Raw genomic sequence first — 20,740 nt, 5'->3', positions numbered from 1 at the left:
TATGGGCCCAGGGGGATCAGAAGGGGATTAAGATGGAGGGGGGGGATAATGGCAAAAGGGGATCAGAGAGTGGAGGAATAACTGCACAAGGGGATTGCATTAGTATCACATTAGAAAGGTAAGCATACGCCATTATGAAATTAAGTACTTTTATGACTTATTTTGTCCGCGGGTACCCCTTGCTCATGAGTTCCACGCGAGAGGTACCCGCGGACATACTTTCACCCTTTGGGGGTACAGATGCGAAAAAGGTTGAGAACCACTGGCTTAGATCTATCGCTTGGCACACCATACCACCTCACAGCACATTCAACTGTGGTATATCTGGCACAACAAATGTATTATGTGGGTCAGTACAATGACAAGAATACCCAATTTATGTTTTAACTACTTTAAAAAAAAAATTGGCTTTACATTGTTGTCTTTTTTTTGGGGTGCTTTGTGAGGGCTTATTTTCTGCACCATGATCTGTAGTTTTTATACGTACAGTTACTGTATTAAATGGGACTTTTTGATTCCATGTTTTCTGTAAGTATTTATTTTTTTTTCCATGGCATTCCCGTTTGATCAATGTTATAATAATTCTGATGTCTCTGCATGTGGTGATGCCAATAATCATTTTCGGGAGCAAGTGGTGTTTTGTTTTTTTAAACATGCCCAAGCAGCTTGCTTTAACCAATCACTGACTGAGAAAGGACACCGCTGAGACCAGTGATTTGGTGACTTTTTGGTCACAACTGAGGCTGTGAGGTAGCTTGGGAGGTAAGGTCATTTAAAGAGGTACGCTGCCCCAAAACATCTTATCCCCTACCAAAAGGATAGGAGATAAGATGTCTGATCGTGGGGGGCCCGTCGCTGAGGACCCATCGCGATCTCTGCTGTGGCACCGCAGTTATCTGGTACACGGAGTGAGTTTTGCTCTGTGCCTGATGACTAGCGATGCGGTGCCGGAGGCTTTTGACTTCATGGCCACACCTCCTCATAACGTTACGCCCTCCCTCTCAATTCAAGTCTATGGGAGGGGGAGGCTGCCACACCTCCTCCCAAAGACTTGCATTGAGGGGGCATGGATATGATGTCACGAGCCTCTGGCGGTGCAACTGGTGTTCTAAACGAATGCCAGGTGCTACAGGGAGATTGTGGGGGTCCTAGTGGCGGGACCCCTGCGATCAGACATCTTATCCCCTATCCTTTGGATAGGGGATAAGATGTCTAGGGGCGGAGTACCCCTTTAAGCAAGCACCCTGAATATGTTTGTTTTTATTTCACTTTTTTTTGTCAGAACGTGACTATGCAAATATTTTTTCTTTCCTAAAAATAGTTTAAAAAAAAGAAAAAAAAAAAGAAAAAAAAAAGAGAAACAATCGTAGTACCCTCCCTGAAGAATAAAATTAACATGTCAGTTTTGAATGGCATAAAAACACCCACATTTATTTTCAGTTTCGCATTATAGTTTGAGAAAATGAAGGATGCCAATACAAAGTATAATTGGTTAAACAATAAAACAAGCCCTCCAATTGCTCGGGGAGAGGACAGTTGAAAATGAAAAAACAGTTTCCAAATATAAAATTTCAATTTAACCCCTTAAGGACGCAGGACGTAAATGTACGTCCTGGTGCGGTGGTACTTAATGCAACAGGACGTACATTTACGTCCTGTGCATAACCGCGTGCATCAGAGCGATGCCCGTGTCATGCGCGGCTGATCCCGGCTGCTGATCGCAGCCAGGGACCTGCCGGCAATGGCCGACGCCCGCGATCTCGCGTGCGTCCGCCATTAACCCCTCAGGTGCCGGGATCAATACAGATCCTGGCATCTGCAGCAGTGCGCGATTTAAATGAACGATCGGATCGCCCGCAGCGCTGCTGCAGGGATCCGATCATTCAGAACGCCGCACGGAGGTCCCCTCACCTGCCTCTGTCCGGCTCCCGGCGTCTTCTGCTCTGGTCTGTGATCGAGCAGACCAGAGCAGAAGATAGCAGATAACACTGATCTGGTCTATGTCCTATACATAGAACAGATCAGTATTAGCAATCATGGTATTGGTATGAATAGTCCCCTATGGGGACTATTCAAGTGTAAAAAAAAAAATGTAAAAAAATGTAAAAGTAAAAGTAAAAAAAAGTGAAAAATCCACTCCCCCAATAAAAAAGTAAAACGTCCGTTTTTTCCAATTTTACCCCCAAAAAGCGTAAAAAATAAATTTTATAGACATATTTGGTATCGCCGCGTGCGTAAATGTCCGAACTATTAAAATAAAATGTTAATGATCCCGTACGGTGAACGGCGTGAACGTAAAAAAAAAAAAGTCCAAAATTGCTACTTTTTTAATACATTTTATAAAAAAAATTATAAAAAATGTATTAAAAGTTTTTTATATGCAAATGTGGTATCAAAAAAAAGTACAGATCATGGCGCAAAAAATGAGCCCTCATGCCGCCGCTTATACGGAAAAATAAAAAAGTTATAGGTCATCAAAATAAAGGGATTATAAACGTACTAATTTGGTTAAAAAGTTTGTGATTTTTTTTTAAGCACAACAATAATATAAAAGTATGTAATAATGGGTATCATTTTCATCGTATTGACCCTCAGAATAAAGAACACACATAATTTTTACCCTAAATTGTACGGCGTGAAAACGAAACCTTCCAAAATGAGCAAAATTGCGTTTTTCATTTTAATTTCCCCACAAAAATAGTGTTTTTTGGTTGCGCCATACATTTTATGATATAATGAGTGATGTCATTACAAAGGACAACTGGTCGCGCAAAAAACAAGCCCTCGTACTAGTCTGTGGATGAAAATATAAAAGAGTTATGATTTTTAGAAGGCGAGGAGGAAAAAATGAAAACGTAAAAATTAAATTGTCTGAGTCCTTAAGGCCAAAATGGGCTGAGTCCTTAAGGGGTTAAGGGTTAAAGACAAGTGTGTTTTTATAATTTTGACCTTTATTTAAATAAACAAAATATTCTCCATAGATGTATCCCTTTTAACTTTAGGATTTAGTGAGGAATAGTTGAATATCAACTTAATTCATTAACTTCTACATAACCTCAAATGTTATTTATACATAGATCCTAGAAAATAAATCCTCCTCCTTTATCTTTGTGTTTGCAGTTTGGCACCTCTGCTTGTTTCCAGCAATATGGGAATGCCAAATATCACTCTTCCTGCAATAGCTGGATGCCAGTATAAATTCAAGTGTCCTTCCTGTTCTTTCCCAAAGCCATCCTGTTTGCTTTGGCAATAAAGTGGCATGCAATAATAACTACAGATGACTGGGCACATTAGGGGCTTTAGCCAAAACACTCCTTTAACTAAGGAATTGTGAAAAGTGTTATTTCCCATCTCAAAGCACTGGCAACTGACCAGAAAAGGAAAACAACATCTCTCACATTTTATATGACGGCTGGGACTGCTAAAAGTTACTGCATAGCCCTAGCCTAAAGACTCAAAGTTGTATGTATGCTTGTAAGACAGTGTTTTCCAACCAGGGTGCCACCAGCTGTTGCATAACTACAACTGCCCTCATGCCTGGACAGCCTTAGGCAAGAATGGGCAGAACCTGTCCCATTTGCATCAATTGGAGATTTTACTGGGCATTCTTTGTAACCTTTTCAGAGGGAATTCTACAGGGAGGGGGGGGGGGTGTCTAAGCTTTAGCTCTCATGAATGGTATCTTATCTATTAACTAGTGTCACCTTTCGCTTTAATCTGGTTTGTGTTGAAAAGGAGGGCACTGCTTAGTTTTGAGCCTAGTGGCCAGAATGGAAGCTTTGACTGTCTCTGTCTTCCTCTCTTTGTCACAAACTGCCCCCATGTTACCCCCCCACCCTTGTAAGTCAACTCTGGCTTTATTGTGGTTTAATAGCTTTTTTTCATAGCTAGTTACATTTATGTACACTTATTTGCTATTATTAGTCAGTGTATGTGGTATAAACTATTTTCACTTTATAAATTGGCTCTGTATGTTCTTGATAAAATGCATTTGTGGATAATTTTTGAGCATGATGATCCAGAAAATATACTGCACTCTGTCCAGAACACTCAAGGCCGTATAACACATACACTCCTGTGTGGGCTGTAGTCATGGGTAGACTGGGAGGTAAGGGGTGAAAGTGCAACACAGAGCAGTGCTGGCAGAGAGGTTCACACATACTGGAAAACAGAACTGCAGAGAAAGGGGGCACTAAACTTGACACCATAGCTGGGAAAATACCAACATAACAGCGCAAATCTCAGATACACTTTAACTCTTAAAAGTCTTTTCTGTTCCCTTGAGGATAAGAAGAACAACAACATATATATTCCTCAGACTGGGTTCCATTGCCAACCCAAGACATTGTGCTGCCTGTGTCCAAGAATAAAATGTTGACCCCCCCCCCCCCCACCTTGCCTACATGCAAAAATATATGGTATAGCATTATGTTAAATTCCATCATAGTAAATTATAATGACACTATTAAGTATACAAAGAACACATTTTCTTGATTATATATAAATAGTGTCAAGTTGACAGTTATTGCTGCATCACCTTTAAAGGGCAACTGTCACCAGTGTTTTACCCCCCAGACTACCCACATGAGCTTACTATTGAGAACACATGTGATGCAGCCATACCTTTTGGCTGCACGTCTGCTTTATCCGTGCGAAAATCATGTTTGGATGCTGGTCAGCAACAGTCCGATAGACAGGACTGGGCTTTGCAATGGCCGCCACACCTATCCTCCTTAAAGGAGTAGTCCAGTGGTGACTCAGTGGTGAGCAACTTATCCCCTATCCTAAGGATAGGGGATAAGTTGCAGATCGCGGGGGTCCGACAGCTGGGGCCCCCTGCGATCTCCTGTACGGAGCCCCGACAGCCCGTGGGAAGGGGGCGTGTCAACCTCCGCACGAGGCGTCGGCCGACACGCCCCCTCAATACAACTCTATGGCAGAGCCGAAGCGCTGCCTTCGGCAATCTCCGGCTCTGCCATTGAGATGTATTGAGGGGGCGTGTCGGCCGCCGCCTCGTTCGGGGGTCGACACCCGCTATCTGGGCCGAGAGCCGGGGCCCCGTACAGAGAGATCGCAGGGGGCCCCAGCGGTCGGACCCCCCGCGATCTCAAACTTATCCCCTATCCTTAGGATAGGGGATACGTTTTTCACCACTGGACTACCCCTTTAAGTTACTGCTTGGAGCGGTGCGGGAGACTGAGGTCCTCTGCATATGCGCCCCTGACATCCTGGAGACATGCGCGGCCCAGTGTGACTTACCAGATGGAGCACTCTCTCCCTGCCTCAAGCACAGGCGCATGGAGGTGTCACCCGGCAGGAGCCAGTGCTTGCAGAAGAAACCTTGGAAGGCAAAGTTCAACTATAAATATATAAGTTGCAGCAGGGCGCTTAAAAAAAATAAAAATAAGGATCTTAGTCTGCAAAGTGCTTTCTGTGATAGGGTGCTGCCTGGGACCCATTGTAGGATGTCACCATGTTTTTTTATTTTAGATTTCATATTTCTGTACCTTTTTTAGCCTTTGTGGTTTCCAGGGCCACGTACCAGTTAATAAGGCAAATGCGATGATTGAGAATGGACAAGGATTATACTACATTGTCCTTTAATTCACTCTCACTATTATTCTATGATTCTATGATTCTCCAGTTTGGAGGCAGAAATGTTTTTTGGGGTTATTGAAAAAATAGCTCAGCAGCAATGGTTGGTAAGAGAAATATAAAAAAAGATACTCATATACCCTCTGCTTACCACTCCACTCAGTGGTCACATGACTGCTAAGGTCAGTTATTGGCTGCAGCATCTTACAGTGTACGGTGATGGTGATGTAACCGGGGCACTTTCACAGGGTGGAGTGAGAACTATGGGGGACATTTATCAAGGGATTCAGAGCTCTATTTTTGCTTACAAAATTACCACCTAAGCAAATTTTTGTGCGACTTTTGGCTGTAAGCAAAAAGCTACCAAAGATCCTACGAAAGTAAATTTTATTTTTCACTTTGCAGTGGTCAGGGATTTATCAAGTGTGAAAGTTGCACAAAAAGTCGCAACCGCCTCCAAAACAGCGTAAATGTAAGCCAGCCCGGAGCTGGCTTACAAAACTGCTTTTGAGAGCAAATTTTTATATTTCCCGCTGGCAGCCGTGATCCAGCGGGAAATATATTACAACTGTACAAAGGAGCCCGGGCTGGCATCACTCTGCAGCCGCCCGGGCTCTGTCTGATTCTATCCCTGCTCCCCTAACTTAATGACAGGGACACTGATTTACATCCCCTACTCCCCATGTCTCCCGCATGCCCGCGCCGCACATCTCCCATTTGTCTGCTACATGTTGCAAGACTACAAATCCCAGCATGCCCTTACAGTGAGGGAATGCTGAGAGTTGTAGTCTTGTAGCGGGCGGGAGACAAGGGGGGGGGATGTAAAGCAGTGTCCCTGTCCCCTCATTAAGTTAGAGTAGCGGGGTTAAAATCAGATGGAGCCCGGACTCCTTTTAACATACCTCGGCAGCCAATCTCTGAACCGGCGGGAAATTTGATCTTACAGTATGGACTAAAACTCTGCGGCTCCGTTATATGATAAAAGGAGCCCGGCTTGCATCACTTTGCAGCCGCCCGGAAATCCTGCAGACGGACTGGGAGATGTGCAGGAGCCATCCCTGCCATCCCTAAATGCTGCGGTACACGCTGAAGGATGGCAGGGACAGCTCCTGCACATTGCCTGGCCCGGCTGCGGGAGTCCTGGGTGGCTGCAGTGTTATGTCAGCCCGGGTTCCCTTTGCTACAGCGCCGCAGAGTTTACTGTCATTTCATATTTCCCGCCGGGTTCCTTGTCACGGGACCCGGTAGGAAATATGAAATTACAGTGATTTTCTGATCACCGCCGGCCAGGGAGTGGAGCGCATTACCACCCGCTTCCCTGGGTTGTACGTTTACAATTCCCAGCATGTCCTTACAGTAAGGGCATGCTGGGAGTTGTAGTTGTGGGACGGGTGACAAGCTTGTCACCTGCCCACAACTACCAGCATGTCCTTACTGTAAGGGCATGCTGGGAGTTGTAGTTGTGAAACGGGGGGTAATGTGACAAGCTTGTCACTCGCCAACATAATCTCGCACACCACATGACTATATCTCCCAACATGTCCTTACTGTAAGGGTATGCTGGGAGTTGTGGTCGTGCGGCACAGGAGATGCGCAGGCGGGTGACAATAAATGTATTAACCTATTTTTCTTTTTTTTTTTTTTTCTCATCTTCAGATCAGTGTATCCTGTGGACTACTTCGGAGTCAGTGGACTGCGTTGATGACCAGCGTTTTTTTTCTTTCTGTTTAACTGGTTTGTGGGAGTGTTCGTTTGTTACGCATGTTGTTTTTTTTTATTTTTTATTTACTTGACAGGCTTAGTAGTGGAAGCTGTCTAATAGACGGAGTCCATTAATAAGCCATGCTTAGCGTTAGCCCCAATGTTACTGGCCCTCCTCAGCCTAAATAATGCCAGCCTTTTACCGCCTAGGGCCTGGAGCGCCATGTTTGACGCTCCGGGCCTGTTGGTAGTGGCTCCTCCCAGCACCCCTGTGGCAGTGGTTACCGGGATAATAATTGGGGGTTAGCGCTAGCTGTTTTTGTGGCTAACGCTAAGCCCAGCTTAGTAATGGACTCCCTCTATAAGACAACCTCCCCTACTAAGCCTGTCAAGTAAATAAAAAAAACACATTAAAAAAAAAAAAGTTATTCCCAAAAACACTCCCCCAAAAGCCCTCGTTAACCTTGTTATTAACAGTAAACAAAAAAAAAAAAAAACACTGGTCAACGTACTCCTCCGACTGTAATGTAATCCACAGGATATATGGATCTGAAATGAGAAGTAAAAAAAAAAAAAAAATTTAAAATGAGTTAGTACATTTAGAGGGAAAAAAAGTGGTAAAAAATGCAATAAACACATATATCGCAAATTTTTTTTTCAAAGCTGCAAAATGGTGTTTCTGAAATCATTTATTGGTTTTTGCTTATGTGTGCTAAAAAAATGGTATTCAAGTGATTTATTGGTTTTTGCTTATGTGAGCCAAATGTATCAACCCGCTGTGATAGTATAAGAAATGTTTCATACATAAGCAAAACTAAAGCAAAAAAAAAAAATAATGCCTACAGAACTCTCTTACCAAAGCAACGATGATAAATGTACCATCCTCTGCTCCTGGGCAGTGCTCATGAGCCTAGAAAACTCCTTAAAGGGGTACTACACCCCTAGACATCTTAACCCCTATCCAAAGGATAGGGGATAAGATGTCAGATCGCTGGGGTCCCACTGCTGGGGACCCCCGCGATCTCTGCTGCGGCACAGCGCTATCATTACTGCACAGAGCATGCTCGCTCTGTGCGTAATGACCGGCGATACAGGGGCCGGAGCATCGTGACGTCATGGCTCCGCCCCCTCGTGACGTCACGTCCCGCCCCATAATGCAAGTCTGGCCACCATGCCCCCTCCCATAGACTTGTATTGAGGGGGCGGGCCATGATGTCACGAGGGGGCAAAGCCATGACGTCACGCTGCTCCGGCCATTGTATTGCCAGTAATTACGCACGAAGCTAAGCACTACGCACGAAGCGAGTTAGCTATCAGTAATGATAGCGGGGTGCCGCAGCAGAGATCCGGGGGTCCCCAGCAGCGGGACCCCGGCGATCTGACATCTTATCCCCTATCCTTTGGATAGGGGATAAGTTACTAGGGGCGGAGTACCCCTTTAAGGCTGGGATTGTTATTGTAAGTATTGCTAGTAGTTACTTTTTTCTTACTAACCTTAGTGTCCTGTTAAATACGTGCAGGATCTTCCTTGTAATTAGTGCAGAAGTTTCCTTTGAATTGTTTGTGTGCATGTATAATAAAAAATAAAAAAACAGCTGTAGAACTTCCTAAAGCATTAACATATTTTAATATTTATTCTGTCATCATTTAGCAACTTAAAAACCGGTGCGGCACCTTGTACTCATCCTCATATTTAACTAGTCACCTACTCTAATTTCCATGATTCAGAGTTGATTATGCCCTATGAATTTGTTAGCTTTATCGACTGTGTGATCAACTCTTAAACCAATCACACTCTTCTGTAGCTAGAAACCACTTTTTATTTTTGTGGTAACTCGCATCTTGCAGCCTCCAATGGGAGGTAGATGTTAGGGGATTTTGAGGAGATACCTATAGGCTCCCATGGATCCCTGGATAACCCTTTAAGCAGCATGAAACAAGTGACTGGTTACCTTTCATATTAATGATCGGTGGGGTGTCTGTATGAGGATAGATAAAAATTCAAGAAGTTATTTAGAATTTTTTTATTTTCTCATAATCGGAGTAAAGTTAATAGCTTAGAGACTGAGTGTATTTAGCTTCGGGCCATTCTTTTGTTTAGCTTTAACCATGTTTCTGTGTTACATTATTTCACAGCAAGATACATAGAGCTTAATTTCTTGTATGAAGGAAGTGGAGAAGCAGATGTGTCATATTAAAATAATTTATTGAAAATGTTGCCTTTTGATCCGTGGAAAAGGAACAAATAAAAATCCTAAGGGCAGGAAGAATAAGAGAGAGAGTGTTTACACTGTGCTTGTGACCATAAAAACTGAGACGTTCACAAATCATATGTGCAATAGGTGGCTGAAACATCCCTAACAGGTTGGTTCCCTCATCATAAACTAGCGTAGTTAAATATTACGGTAGAGATTAACATAATGTGCCAGAATTTTGGCTTAATTTGCGTAAAAAACAGGTGTTTGTTTCTAAAATCATTTATTCAAAGGATTCACTTGTATTTTTTACTCTTTAGGCCTTGTTCACATCTCTGTTGGAGGCTTCTTTTGTGTCAGAAAACTGAGCTAGAAGATCCGTTGCACAATGAACACCAAAGATCCCTTTGACTTTAATGGGGTCCATCTGGTTCTTGTCTGGTGCCTGTTTATTTAGCAGAATCTGACCGGAAAAAAATATGACCGCTTGCAGCATTTTTTTGTCCACTTAGGTCCTGCTAATTAAATGGATTCTGCGACGGATCCCCATAACAGATGTGAATATTAGAGATGAGCGAACTTACAGTAAATTCGATTCGTCACAAACTTCTCGGCTCGGCAGTTGATTACTTTAGTCTGCATAAGTTAGTTCAGCTTTCAGGTGCTCCCGTGGGCTGGAAAAGGTGGATACAGTCCTAGGAGACTCTATTCTAGGACTGTATCCACCTTTTCCAGCCCACCGGAGCACCTGAAGGCTGAACTAATTTATGCAGACTAAAGTCATCAACTGCCGAGCCGAGAAGTTCGTGACGAATCGAATTTACTGTAAGTTCGCTCATCTCTAGTGAATATAGTCTTAGCAGTAGATCCTGAATTGTGATGGTTTTATCTTTCTATTATGGTACGTTCACATGTGCTGTATTTTGTAGCATATTTTCTGCAGCGGATTTTCCTACCAAATGAAGTCAATGGGTAGCGAAATTAGAAGCAGAAAATACACAGCAAAATACTGTACATGTGAACATAACCTGTTTTTTTTTATTTACTAAGAGATTTTTGGTATTTTGCTATTCTTTAAATGTATTGGAACGAATTCTTCTTCTTCTGATGATAGTATAGAAACTCGCCACTGTCTGCTTACTCTGACTAATGATCAGTAGGTTTTATTTACTCTTTACCAAATCTGGCCTCCGTGAGCTTGGCAGCATAGATGTCTGTTTTCAGTACGTCCCAATATAACCCGGAGTCTAAATCTGATCCGTGACTCCGGAGGTGATGTAGTTGAAGAATAAACATCTATAAAGTGTCGGAAGAGAACTTCCTGAAAAAATGGGTGGCAAAGATGGAAAAACAAACCTGTTCTGCTTATAGAAACTGCTACAGCTGTATATCCACTGTACAATCTGTACACCCACTATTTTGCTTGCTTTCTAAATAAACGTGCACATAAGCCAAGTTTATTGAATGTATGTGTTAGCCACCCACAGTATTTAGGGTCTGCCAAGTGTCTCTTCTTGACGACGGTCATATTTTCCAGAGGCAAAGTCACTATTATACTTAATTACTTTGGTTTTGTTGTGTTTTGCTGCCAAGTCACCTCACACCCTATTTTTCATATAAATTTGGAGAGAATATGCAGCTTTCATATGCAGCTTTACAGGGGTACTCCGGTGGAATTTTTTATTTTTTTTTAAATCAACTGGTTCCCGAAAGTTAACCAGATTTGTAAATTACTTCTATTTAAAAATCTTAATCCTTGCAGTACTTATCAGCCACTGTGCGATCTATAGGAAGTTCATGTCAGGAACTGTCTAGAGCAGGATAGGTTTGCTATGGGGATTTTCTCCTGCTCAGGACAGTTCCTGACATGGACAGAGGTGTCAGCAGAGAGCACTGTGGTCAGACAGAAAATATTCAAAAAGAAAAGAACTTCCTCTGTAGTATACAGCAGCTGATAAGTACTGGAAGGATTAAGAGTACCCCTTTAAACACTTTTGTCAGAATCCGGACTGGTATGCAGCAAGGACACTGGAGGATCCTCTGTCAGTGAGGTGATGGCGTGGGCCGTACCAGGGGAACGGAATCTAAGGGGTTACTGGTTTTCACCAGAGCCCGCCGCAAAGCGGGATGGACTTGCAGCGGCAGGTAACCCCCAGGTCGTTCCACCCGATAGCAACTCAACCCCACTGACAGCTGAGACAGGCGCAGTACACAGGGACAAGGCAAGAGCAAGGTCGGACGTAGCAGAAGGTCAGGGCAGGCAGCAAGAGTCGGTCAGGGGCAACAGCAGAAGGTCTGGGTACACAGGCTTGGGAACACACTAAAATGCTTTCTCAGGGCACTAAGGCAACAAGATCCGGCAGGGACAGGAAGGGGAAGTGGGTTTTTATAACACTGGAAGTGATTGACACTAACTGGGCCAGGCACCAATTAGTGGTGCACTGGCCCTTTAAATCTCAGAGAGGCGGCGCGCGCGCGCCCTAGAGAGTGGGGCCGCGCGTGCCGGGATGTGACAGCCGGGGAACGGGACAGGATTGGGATGCGACCCGCAGGCGGGCGCGTCCCGCTATGCGGATCTCATCCCCGCCAGCATAGACAGTGCAGCGCTCCCGGTCAGCGGGTCTGACCGGGGCGCTGCAGAGAGGAGAACGCCGCGACCGCTCCGGGGAGGAGCAGGGACCCGCAGCGCTCGGCGTAACAACTTTGCTTTCAGCTGCAGTAATTTAGTTCTACCCAATGTTGGTATATTGTAAATCTGTGACATTCATTTTAAGCTTTTGTTTATTTTTGTAGTTGAACACACAGGCACTACTTAAAGGGGTACTCCTGTACGGAGCGTTCAGAACAAATTGTTCCGAACGCTTAGAGCCGGCATACATGCTTGTGATGTCATCATAACCCTTTCAATTTTGCACCTAAAAATCCATATGATGGCTTATTTTTTGCGCCACCAAATCTACTTTGTAATGACATCAGTTATTTTACCCAAAAATCTACAGTGAAATGAAAAAAAAAATCGGTGTGTCAAAATTGAAGAAAAAACACCATTTTGTAACTTTTGGGGGCTTCTATTTCTACGCAGTACATTTTTCGGTAAAAATTACACCTTATGTATGTTCTGTATCATAACTACATGCAGGAAAATTTAGACGTTTAAAATTGTCATCTTCTGGACCCTATAGCTTTTTTATTTTTCTGCGTACGGGGCGGTATGAGGGATAATTTTTTTGCACCATGATCTGAAGTTTTAAGAAATATGGCACCAGTTGATAAAAAAAAAAAAAAAGTTTTTCACCAGAGTACCCCTTTTAAATATAAAAGAGCTGTTTGAAGCTGTAAATCACTGTCAGCCTCCAACAGGAGCTTCTTCATTGTCCTGTACTGTCCACAATGTCCCAAAAAGTAAAATGGAGCTGTCCTTACCTAGCATCCATACAAGCAGCTAACCCTGGCACAGGTAAAGAGTGGTACGGAATATGTAGTACCTCCCTGTACTGTATAGAGCCGCTACCAGACAGCCAGTCAGTGCATGCACTTCAGGGATACAGTAAAAAAGTGATATGCCCACTCATATTGGTCAGTTCTTCCAGCCATTGACATGTCTTACAGATCTGGACTGTCTGAAGCATTATATATTGAGTATGGTTTCCAGAAAAGACCATTGTATGTTGAAAATATTGTATGTTGAGGTCATTGCAAGTTGAAGAACCACTGTAGAGAGATCCATATTTCTATATCTGGCACATAATTTTTTTAACTGCTAGAAACAGAGAAACATGCCATAGATCTACATTTTGGAGACTTTCCAAATTCTGTCTATCTTGGCTTGTGATGGGGCATGAGGTATAATTGTTGGCTTCCTTATATGCATCTATATTATAAAAAAAACAATTGGGCCCACGAAAGGAGGAAGTTATTGTTAAAGGGGTGTTCTGCCACTGGGGACCCCCGTGATCTCGGCTGTGGCACCCCAGACATTCGGTGCACGGAGCAAACTTCGCTCCGTGCTGGATGACTGGCAATGCGGGGCGGAGGCTTGTGACATCACGGTCCCGCCTCGCTCGTGATGTCACGGTCACGCCCCCCTCAATGCAAGTCTATGGGAGGGGGCGTGACTCGTGTCACACCATCTCCCCTAGACTTGCATTGAGGGGGCGTGGCCATGATGTCACGTGTGGGGCATAGCTGTGACATCACGAGCCTCCAGCGCTGCACCTGGTGCTCTAAACGAACGCTGGGTGCAGCAGGTAGATCGTGGGGGTCCCCAGCGGCAGGACCCCCACGATCAGACATCTTATCCCTTATCCTTTGGATAGGGGATAAGATGTCAAGGGGCGGAGTACCATTTTAAGGTTAGCTCCAAATGGTGGTGTTTCCGTTTAACCTATGAGGCCCCATTGTTTTAGGCACCCCTTATGGTTTCAGAGCGGAGGATTCTTTAGTACTATGGTGGACCAGTATATCAATTTGCTCCTGATCTATCCAGCTTTCCAATGGCATTTCTTGGACTCTCAGGGTATACTGATAGTTGTTTTGCACCAGCTGGTTGGAAACCACTGATTGTAGCCAATGGATCAGTACTGTGTTGGGCACCCATAGTAGGTTCACTGAGTAGGACTAAACCTGTGTATGCACAACTTTGAAATTAGCTCCAAGCTAGTGTAAATTTAATTACAAGCTATAGACCTTTTGTTTGAAGCAAAACTATTTACCCTATTGTATTAATATTTCTGTATTTATTTTGCAGAGCACATGTGCACCGTCGTATACTTTGATGACTGTATGTCTATCCATCAGTGCAAAGTTTCCTGTGAATCAATGGGTGCATCAAAATATCGGTGGTTTCACAACGCATGTTGTGAGTGTGTTGGTCCGGAGTGCATTGATTATGGCAGCAAAACAGTGAAATGTATGAACTGCATGTTCTGAGAGCATAGTCTCCAGGCTGTTTACTGCCTGCTATATAGAACTCTATTCCTGCCACTAAGATATATGATCTGCATTAAATAAGACTAGAACATGATGCTGTATTCTTCGGCAATGAAGATGGAAATGAGGAATATGCGCTACATAAAATGGAGCATCCAATTTTTTGGTAACGATATTGTATTGTTGTTTTTATACTCTACATTTTTGTAAATGTTTTAGATTGCTGTGTACCATTTCTGATTCACAGACTGTATTTTTTATAAACCATGTAAAATTACATTTTATTATATAGTTTACAGTTTCATTACCATTTTTTAAATGTCTTTACATTTGGGAAATCAAAGTTTCTGTAACAGAAAAATGATGGTACCTGAATATTGACCTTCAAGACTTAAAGGGAAACTGACAGCAGTGTCTCTAGCAATTACTGGCTGGTACAGGGTAATAGGGCTGATGATGATCAGCATCAACCGCAACTGCTTGTACCAGCATGTTAGTGTGGGTGACGTTACTGTCAGTTTCCCTTTAATTTGCATTTGTTTCTTGCATTTTTTTTTAATTGTTAAGACAAAGGCATTGTTTACTGGGAAAAATATGTATATTTCTTCTTACCTTTTTTTTTTTTCTCTACTTTTGGAATATTTAATTTTTTAATTAGTTGCACTTTTGGTCAATACTTCAAAAATGTTCCATAAATCAGTTTTGCTTACTTTTTTTTGTATGACATGCCTTGTGTTTTTTTTTTTTTTTATACTTAATTTATCTATTTTGGTAGATCATAAACAACATAATGGTATAATATAGCCTGAAACAAATTAGGCCTAGCTTCCATTTTGATACCAACACTAGAAAACAGATCACCTTTTCTTATCTGCAGTATAACTCATAAACTTCTGACCATGTCCTGCATTCCTTGAGGTACATATGTAAGTTCTTTACACTGTAAATAAGCCTATGTGAACAATACATTTTATATTTACCAGCACACAAGTATAGCACATTTACATATTCAGGAGATATTCCAGGGAGAGTTCAAAATGTACTATTGAGGACGCATAAAGTACGTGATGATTTATATAATCAATGTAAAATGTATTCAGTACAGTATAACTTTCCTTCAAAAGGCATGATTACTACCGTATTGCCCACTAGAAACTGCATACAAATTATGAAAGACTACACAACAATTTTATTTTTTCATGATCTGGTTTATAGGAAAACTGTCCATTTGCTCCTCCCACATTAACCAGCGGTACTGGCTGATGGTGTGGGGGACGCTGATCAGTTTGATACTTACTGTGCCCTGATCCGGCTGTTCAATATCTTCGTTTTTCCGTATATGCTAATGAAGTGCTAACTGGCACAGGCACTCTGTTGTCACTACCGCCGGCGGCAGCGCCACCAAGCTCATCAATATTCCTCCCTGCTTTCCGCCTCTCCCTCTTCTCCCCGCTCTGTAATGAAGAGGGAGAGGGAGGAATGTTGATGAGCTGGGCGGTGCTGTGGCCGGTGGCAGTGATGTCAGAGTGCCAGTTACCCCACCTGTGCCAGTTAGCACTTCATTAGCATATAGGGGAAAACGAAGATATCGTCCGAACGGCCATGCGGATCTGGGCACAGTAAGCATCAAACTGGTCAGCGTCTTCCGTACTATCAGCCGATACCGCTGGTTAGTGCTGGGGGAGCGAGCTGCAGTTTTCCTTTAACTTTCTTGTTTTGGTTCCAAAATTAAGTAATATGGTCCGGTTAGTATTTTTTTAAATAATATTTATGAAATGGAATTATATGTTAAAGGGGTATTATGACATTATATGAAAACTTAATATATTGCTGGGGCTTTATGTAGGAAAAAAAAACTATACTTGCCTTATAATGGTCCCTACAGCTCCTTCTGGTCCCCTGATGCTTCAGTTTTCTCTCTACTTCCATGGCGAGTGCTCGGAGCTCGCTAGTGATTATGTGAGTAGATCTGGTACCAAGCTCTTGTCTTTAAACAAGAAGACCGAAGCATAGCAGGATTGGAAGGAGCCAAATTGGAGTTGAAGGGGATCGGGGGTAGATAAGTGTAATATATATTTCGTGAATGGGGGGGGGGGGGGGCAGGGAGAAGTGATCCCTAAGCTGTTCCTAGAAACACTCTCCCTGCCTATTTGCCCATCCGCCCTAAACATCAGCAACTTGGAGCCAGTCCCTTCCTGCCCTAAAGTGCAATGGCATCAAGGTCAACAAAACAATTGGAACTGTACATAGTCTGGGACAAGTCAGGAACAAACAGGAATACAATGACTAGAATGGATATCTAAATACTAACAAGGCAGGATGTAGCATACTAACAAAGCTGGGCAGGAAATCAAGAGCACTGTTCACACTGGACAAAGAACACACTAGGCTACAAACAGATACAAGTTCACTGGACACAGATCAGTGTTAAAGTACAGAGGACATTATAGACCAATGATCGTGTACACTATGATCATGTACTAAAAATACTAAAGATCAGTAATCATGAACACATTAGACGCCACACTCCAAACATTGAGGGACATCAATACCAAAGCCAAATAGACTCCTAGCCAGCAGACATTCTCCATCGAGTGATCAGGATACTGGCCTAGAAAGAAACAGAAATGCTAAATACAAGTAAACACGGGTACAGGCACAAGACTAAACTCACTCCTAGATAGACAGATAGCACAGGGCTCAGGAATTTTAACCTAGGCGTAGCAGGATATAACATGGTCAAAATAGGACTGACAAAACACACAGTGTGAATACAGACTAAGGCAAAACAAACCAAATGCAGGACAAGCATATAGAAATACTAAAACCGAACAAATGTACTAAAACCAAGCAGGATAAAATCTAGATCTCAAACAGGACAGGTAACCATGGTAAAAACTCGGGAAATATATTCTAACAGACAAAACATAACTAAGGTGCATAATAAAACCGACATGGTCAGAGTAAAGCTCAATTACCACCCCAGAGTTCCAGCAGAGCTCTGGTTTTAATACCACATCCGAGCTGCAATAGGCTGAGAGCATTCATTCTTCCAACACAAGGAACAATTAGCACAGAAACTGTTCAGACAAAAAACAAAAAAAAAAAGTCTGAACAAGACCTAAAACAGAAAAATGCAAAACCACAGAAATGGACATTACAATATATTTATACATATATATTTTTTCTATTTCTAATATATAAAATTTTTTGTAAAATGTCAGAATATCCCTTTAACAAATATGATTATCAGAATATGTCATAAAGTATTTTACCTCCTTTAATGGAATAATAGTTTACAGGGTCCTAAGGTTGTAATTATAGGTGAGCAAAATTCAAAAATTTTTAATCTGGTTCAATTTAATCAAATTTTCTTTTTTGAACGGAATTTGATCTGAATACATTTGGTCCAATTTGAAAGTGTCAGAATTGCCCTGAAAAGTCTTGAGTATGATTACTAGGTTTTTGGAGGTGAGATGTTGATGGATTTATTTGGATTGCCATATTTGGACTCAGAAAAGTATTTTTTTCCTAGTATGGGAAAACTGGTATCTGCTTCAAAAGTGTTTTTGCCTTCCCTGCATCAACACAGTAGGGTTATAGTTTTAACCTTTTGGGGGGCCAGATGAACACACTTTTTTTTTTTTACATATAGTATCTAAAGAAGCAATGGCTTTTTAACAAGTGGTCAAAAACTGTAGTGGGTTCACATATATATCGTAAAATCTTTTTGTTTTATCCCATCAAAGGTACAGAAAGACAGAATTAAAATTATAATTCTCACAATGGAGACCAACAGCTCCAAGTGGCCCTCACTGACTAAAGTCCCTTTTACAAAGGCCGACAGCTTCAAAATAACAAGAACTGATTATTGGAAACCAGAGTTAGTATGAATGCTTATTTAGCTGATAGTTTGCCTGTGTAAAAGGGCTTTTATTTTGGGGTCTGTTGGGTTCCACTGATGTGTTCATCATGTTGCCACAGAATATAGAGCTGTATGAATAAATTTCTTTCATCAAATGTGAATCTATGTCAAAGCCTCCAATGCAGATGTGATCAGAGTCTTACTGCCTTACGTGCACTGATTGGGTCTGGACAGTTCAATGCCATGTGTACTACCTGTACATCTGTACTACAATGTATCTGTACTACATATACTGCACTGTCTTCTACTACCTACTATGCAAAATTTCCTGTGTTTTACTCTATCTGTACTATGTGTTATGTTAAATCTCTTATTTCCAATTGCAAATATACTCCCCCCCCCCCCCCCCAAAAAAAAAAAAAAAACCTTGAACACCTACCATGCAGAATGCCTCTATTAAGACTTAACCTTTGTTCACATTAATTATAAAAACCTTATATTACTACACCAAAAGAAACTAATTGTCTGTCCCTGTAGTTTTCTGTGTTAATATCTTAAAGCCATTGCAGCTATGGTGCAGTTCATTGTACATTAATATTCCCTCTAGTGAATCTGCAGATTACATTGTACAAGACACTGAAGCTGGCATAAGACTAGATGTTGAATTATTAATTACAGCTCTCTCGTATATGTTTTGCCACAAACCGGCATCCTTGTCGGCAAAAAGGACTATAGCCAGGGCCCGCTGCAGCTTGGGCACCAAAGATTCCCTCTGAAACGCCAAATAAAGATAAAACCATAGCATTAACCATTAATTACACTGCTTTATTTCAAACAGGTAAGCATAAAATCATATACAAATGTATTTCACACACTATTGTGTATCTTTTCCAGCCCTCCTGCTATCCTACCTGGAATGGTGCAAGGAGCACGAAACGCCACTACGTCAGCCACTCTGGCCTTAAACATGTAAAAGAGAAGGTCCTCCAGCAGCATTTTCAAGGATAATTTTTTTTCTTCCTTTATTGATTGATTCATGTAAAAACTTAAGAACTAAGAACTCCGGTGGAAAGCAAGTGGGAAACAAATGTTTTCAAATCAACTGGTACCACAAAGTTAAAGGTATTTGTAAATTACTTCTATTTCATCTGAAGCCTACCAGTACTTATCAGCTGCTGTATACTACAGATAAAATTGTGTTGTTCTTTCCAGTCTGACAACGGTGCTCTCTGCTGACACCTCTGTCCATGTCAGGAACTGTCCAGAGTAGAAGAAAATCCCCATAGAAAACCTTTCCTGCTCTGGACAGTTCCTGACACAGACAGAGGTGTCAGCAGAAAGCACTGTGGTCAGACAGAAAATGACTAAACAAATGTCTCTTCTTGTAGTTCATCTGTGGTATATAGCAGCTGATATGTACTGGAAGAGTTAAGATTTTTTAAATAGAAGTCATTTACAAATTTGTATAACTTTCTGGCACCAGTTCATTTGAAAATGTCTCACTGGAGTTCCCCTTTAATCATGCTCTTACTGTATGCATGATTAAAGCCAAGTAACAGACAGAAACTTGTTGGATTTATTTTAATCTGCACTGAAATCATGTTAGTTTTAACAAGAATTATTCAATAATGAATAAAAAAAAAATTACTGAAAAGTGCTGCTGGAGAACCTTTTTCGTTTACATAAAATCATATACTGTATATCATCTATCTATCTATCTATCTTTGTTAAAGTGTACTGATCATTATAGGTTAAAATTAAAAATGTTCCCAGGTTCATCAGATTCAGGTCTGGGGAACAGGTGGGCCAGTCCGTAGCATCAATGCCTTCCTCTTGCAGGAACTTCTTGCACACTCCAGCCACATGAGGTATAGCATTGTCTTGCATTAGGAGGAATCCAGGGCCAACCACACCAGCATATGGTCTCACAAGGGTACTGAGGATCTCATCTTGGTACCGAATGGCAGTCAGGCTACCTCTGTCAAGCACGTGGAGGGCTGTGCGGCCCCCCAAAGAAATGCCACCCCATACCATTACTGATCCACCGCCAAACCGGTCATGCTGGATGATGTTGCAGGCAGCAGAACGTTCTCCATGGTATCTCCAGACTCTGTCACGTCTGTCACATGTGCTCAGTGTGAACCTGCTTTCATCTGTGGAGAGCACAGGGCGCCAGTGGCGAATTTGCCAATCTTGGTGTTCTCTGGCAAATGCCAAATGTCCTGCACGGTGTTGGGCTGTAAGTACAACCCCCACCTGTGGACATCAGGCCCTCATACCACCCTCATGGAGTCTGTTTCTGACCATATGAGTGGACACATGCACATTTGTGGCCTGCTGGAGGTCATTCTGCAGGGCTCTGGCAGTGCTCCTCCTGCTCCTCCTTGCACAAAGGCGGAGGTAGCAGTCCTGCTGCTGGGTTGTTGCTCTCCTACGACCTCCTCCACTTCTCCTG

The 20,740-nt window shown here is 42.3% G+C and overlaps 1 protein-coding gene and 1 long non-coding RNA gene across 2 annotated transcripts in view; one reads left to right on the top strand and one right to left on the bottom strand.

Moving 5' to 3' along the window:
- Window positions 1-18,688, top strand: part of TWSG1 (twisted gastrulation BMP signaling modulator 1) — a 60,898-nt gene extending 42,210 nt beyond the window's left edge. The window contains exon 5 of the mRNA XM_056521575.1: window positions 14,239-18,688. Within this exon, the coding sequence (XP_056377550.1) occupies window positions 14,239-14,420 (182 nt within the window). The 3' untranslated portion in view covers window positions 14,421-18,688. The remainder of the gene's footprint in view (window positions 1-14,238) is intronic.
- Window positions 16,286-20,740, bottom strand: part of LOC130273968 (uncharacterized) — a 27,704-nt gene continuing 23,249 nt past the window's right edge. Inside the window, exon 2 of the long non-coding RNA XR_008844186.1 lies at window positions 16,286-16,407. This is a non-coding gene — a long non-coding RNA (uncharacterized LOC130273968). The remainder of the gene's footprint in view (window positions 16,408-20,740) is intronic.

This window comes from Hyla sarda, chromosome 5, assembly GCF_029499605.1.
Source record: "Hyla sarda isolate aHylSar1 chromosome 5, aHylSar1.hap1, whole genome shotgun sequence".
Classification (NCBI taxonomy): Eukaryota; Metazoa; Chordata; class Amphibia; order Anura; family Hylidae; genus Hyla; species Hyla sarda.
The sequence above is the reverse complement of the archived record's forward strand: the minus strand, read 5'-3'. Positions and strand labels throughout refer to the sequence as shown.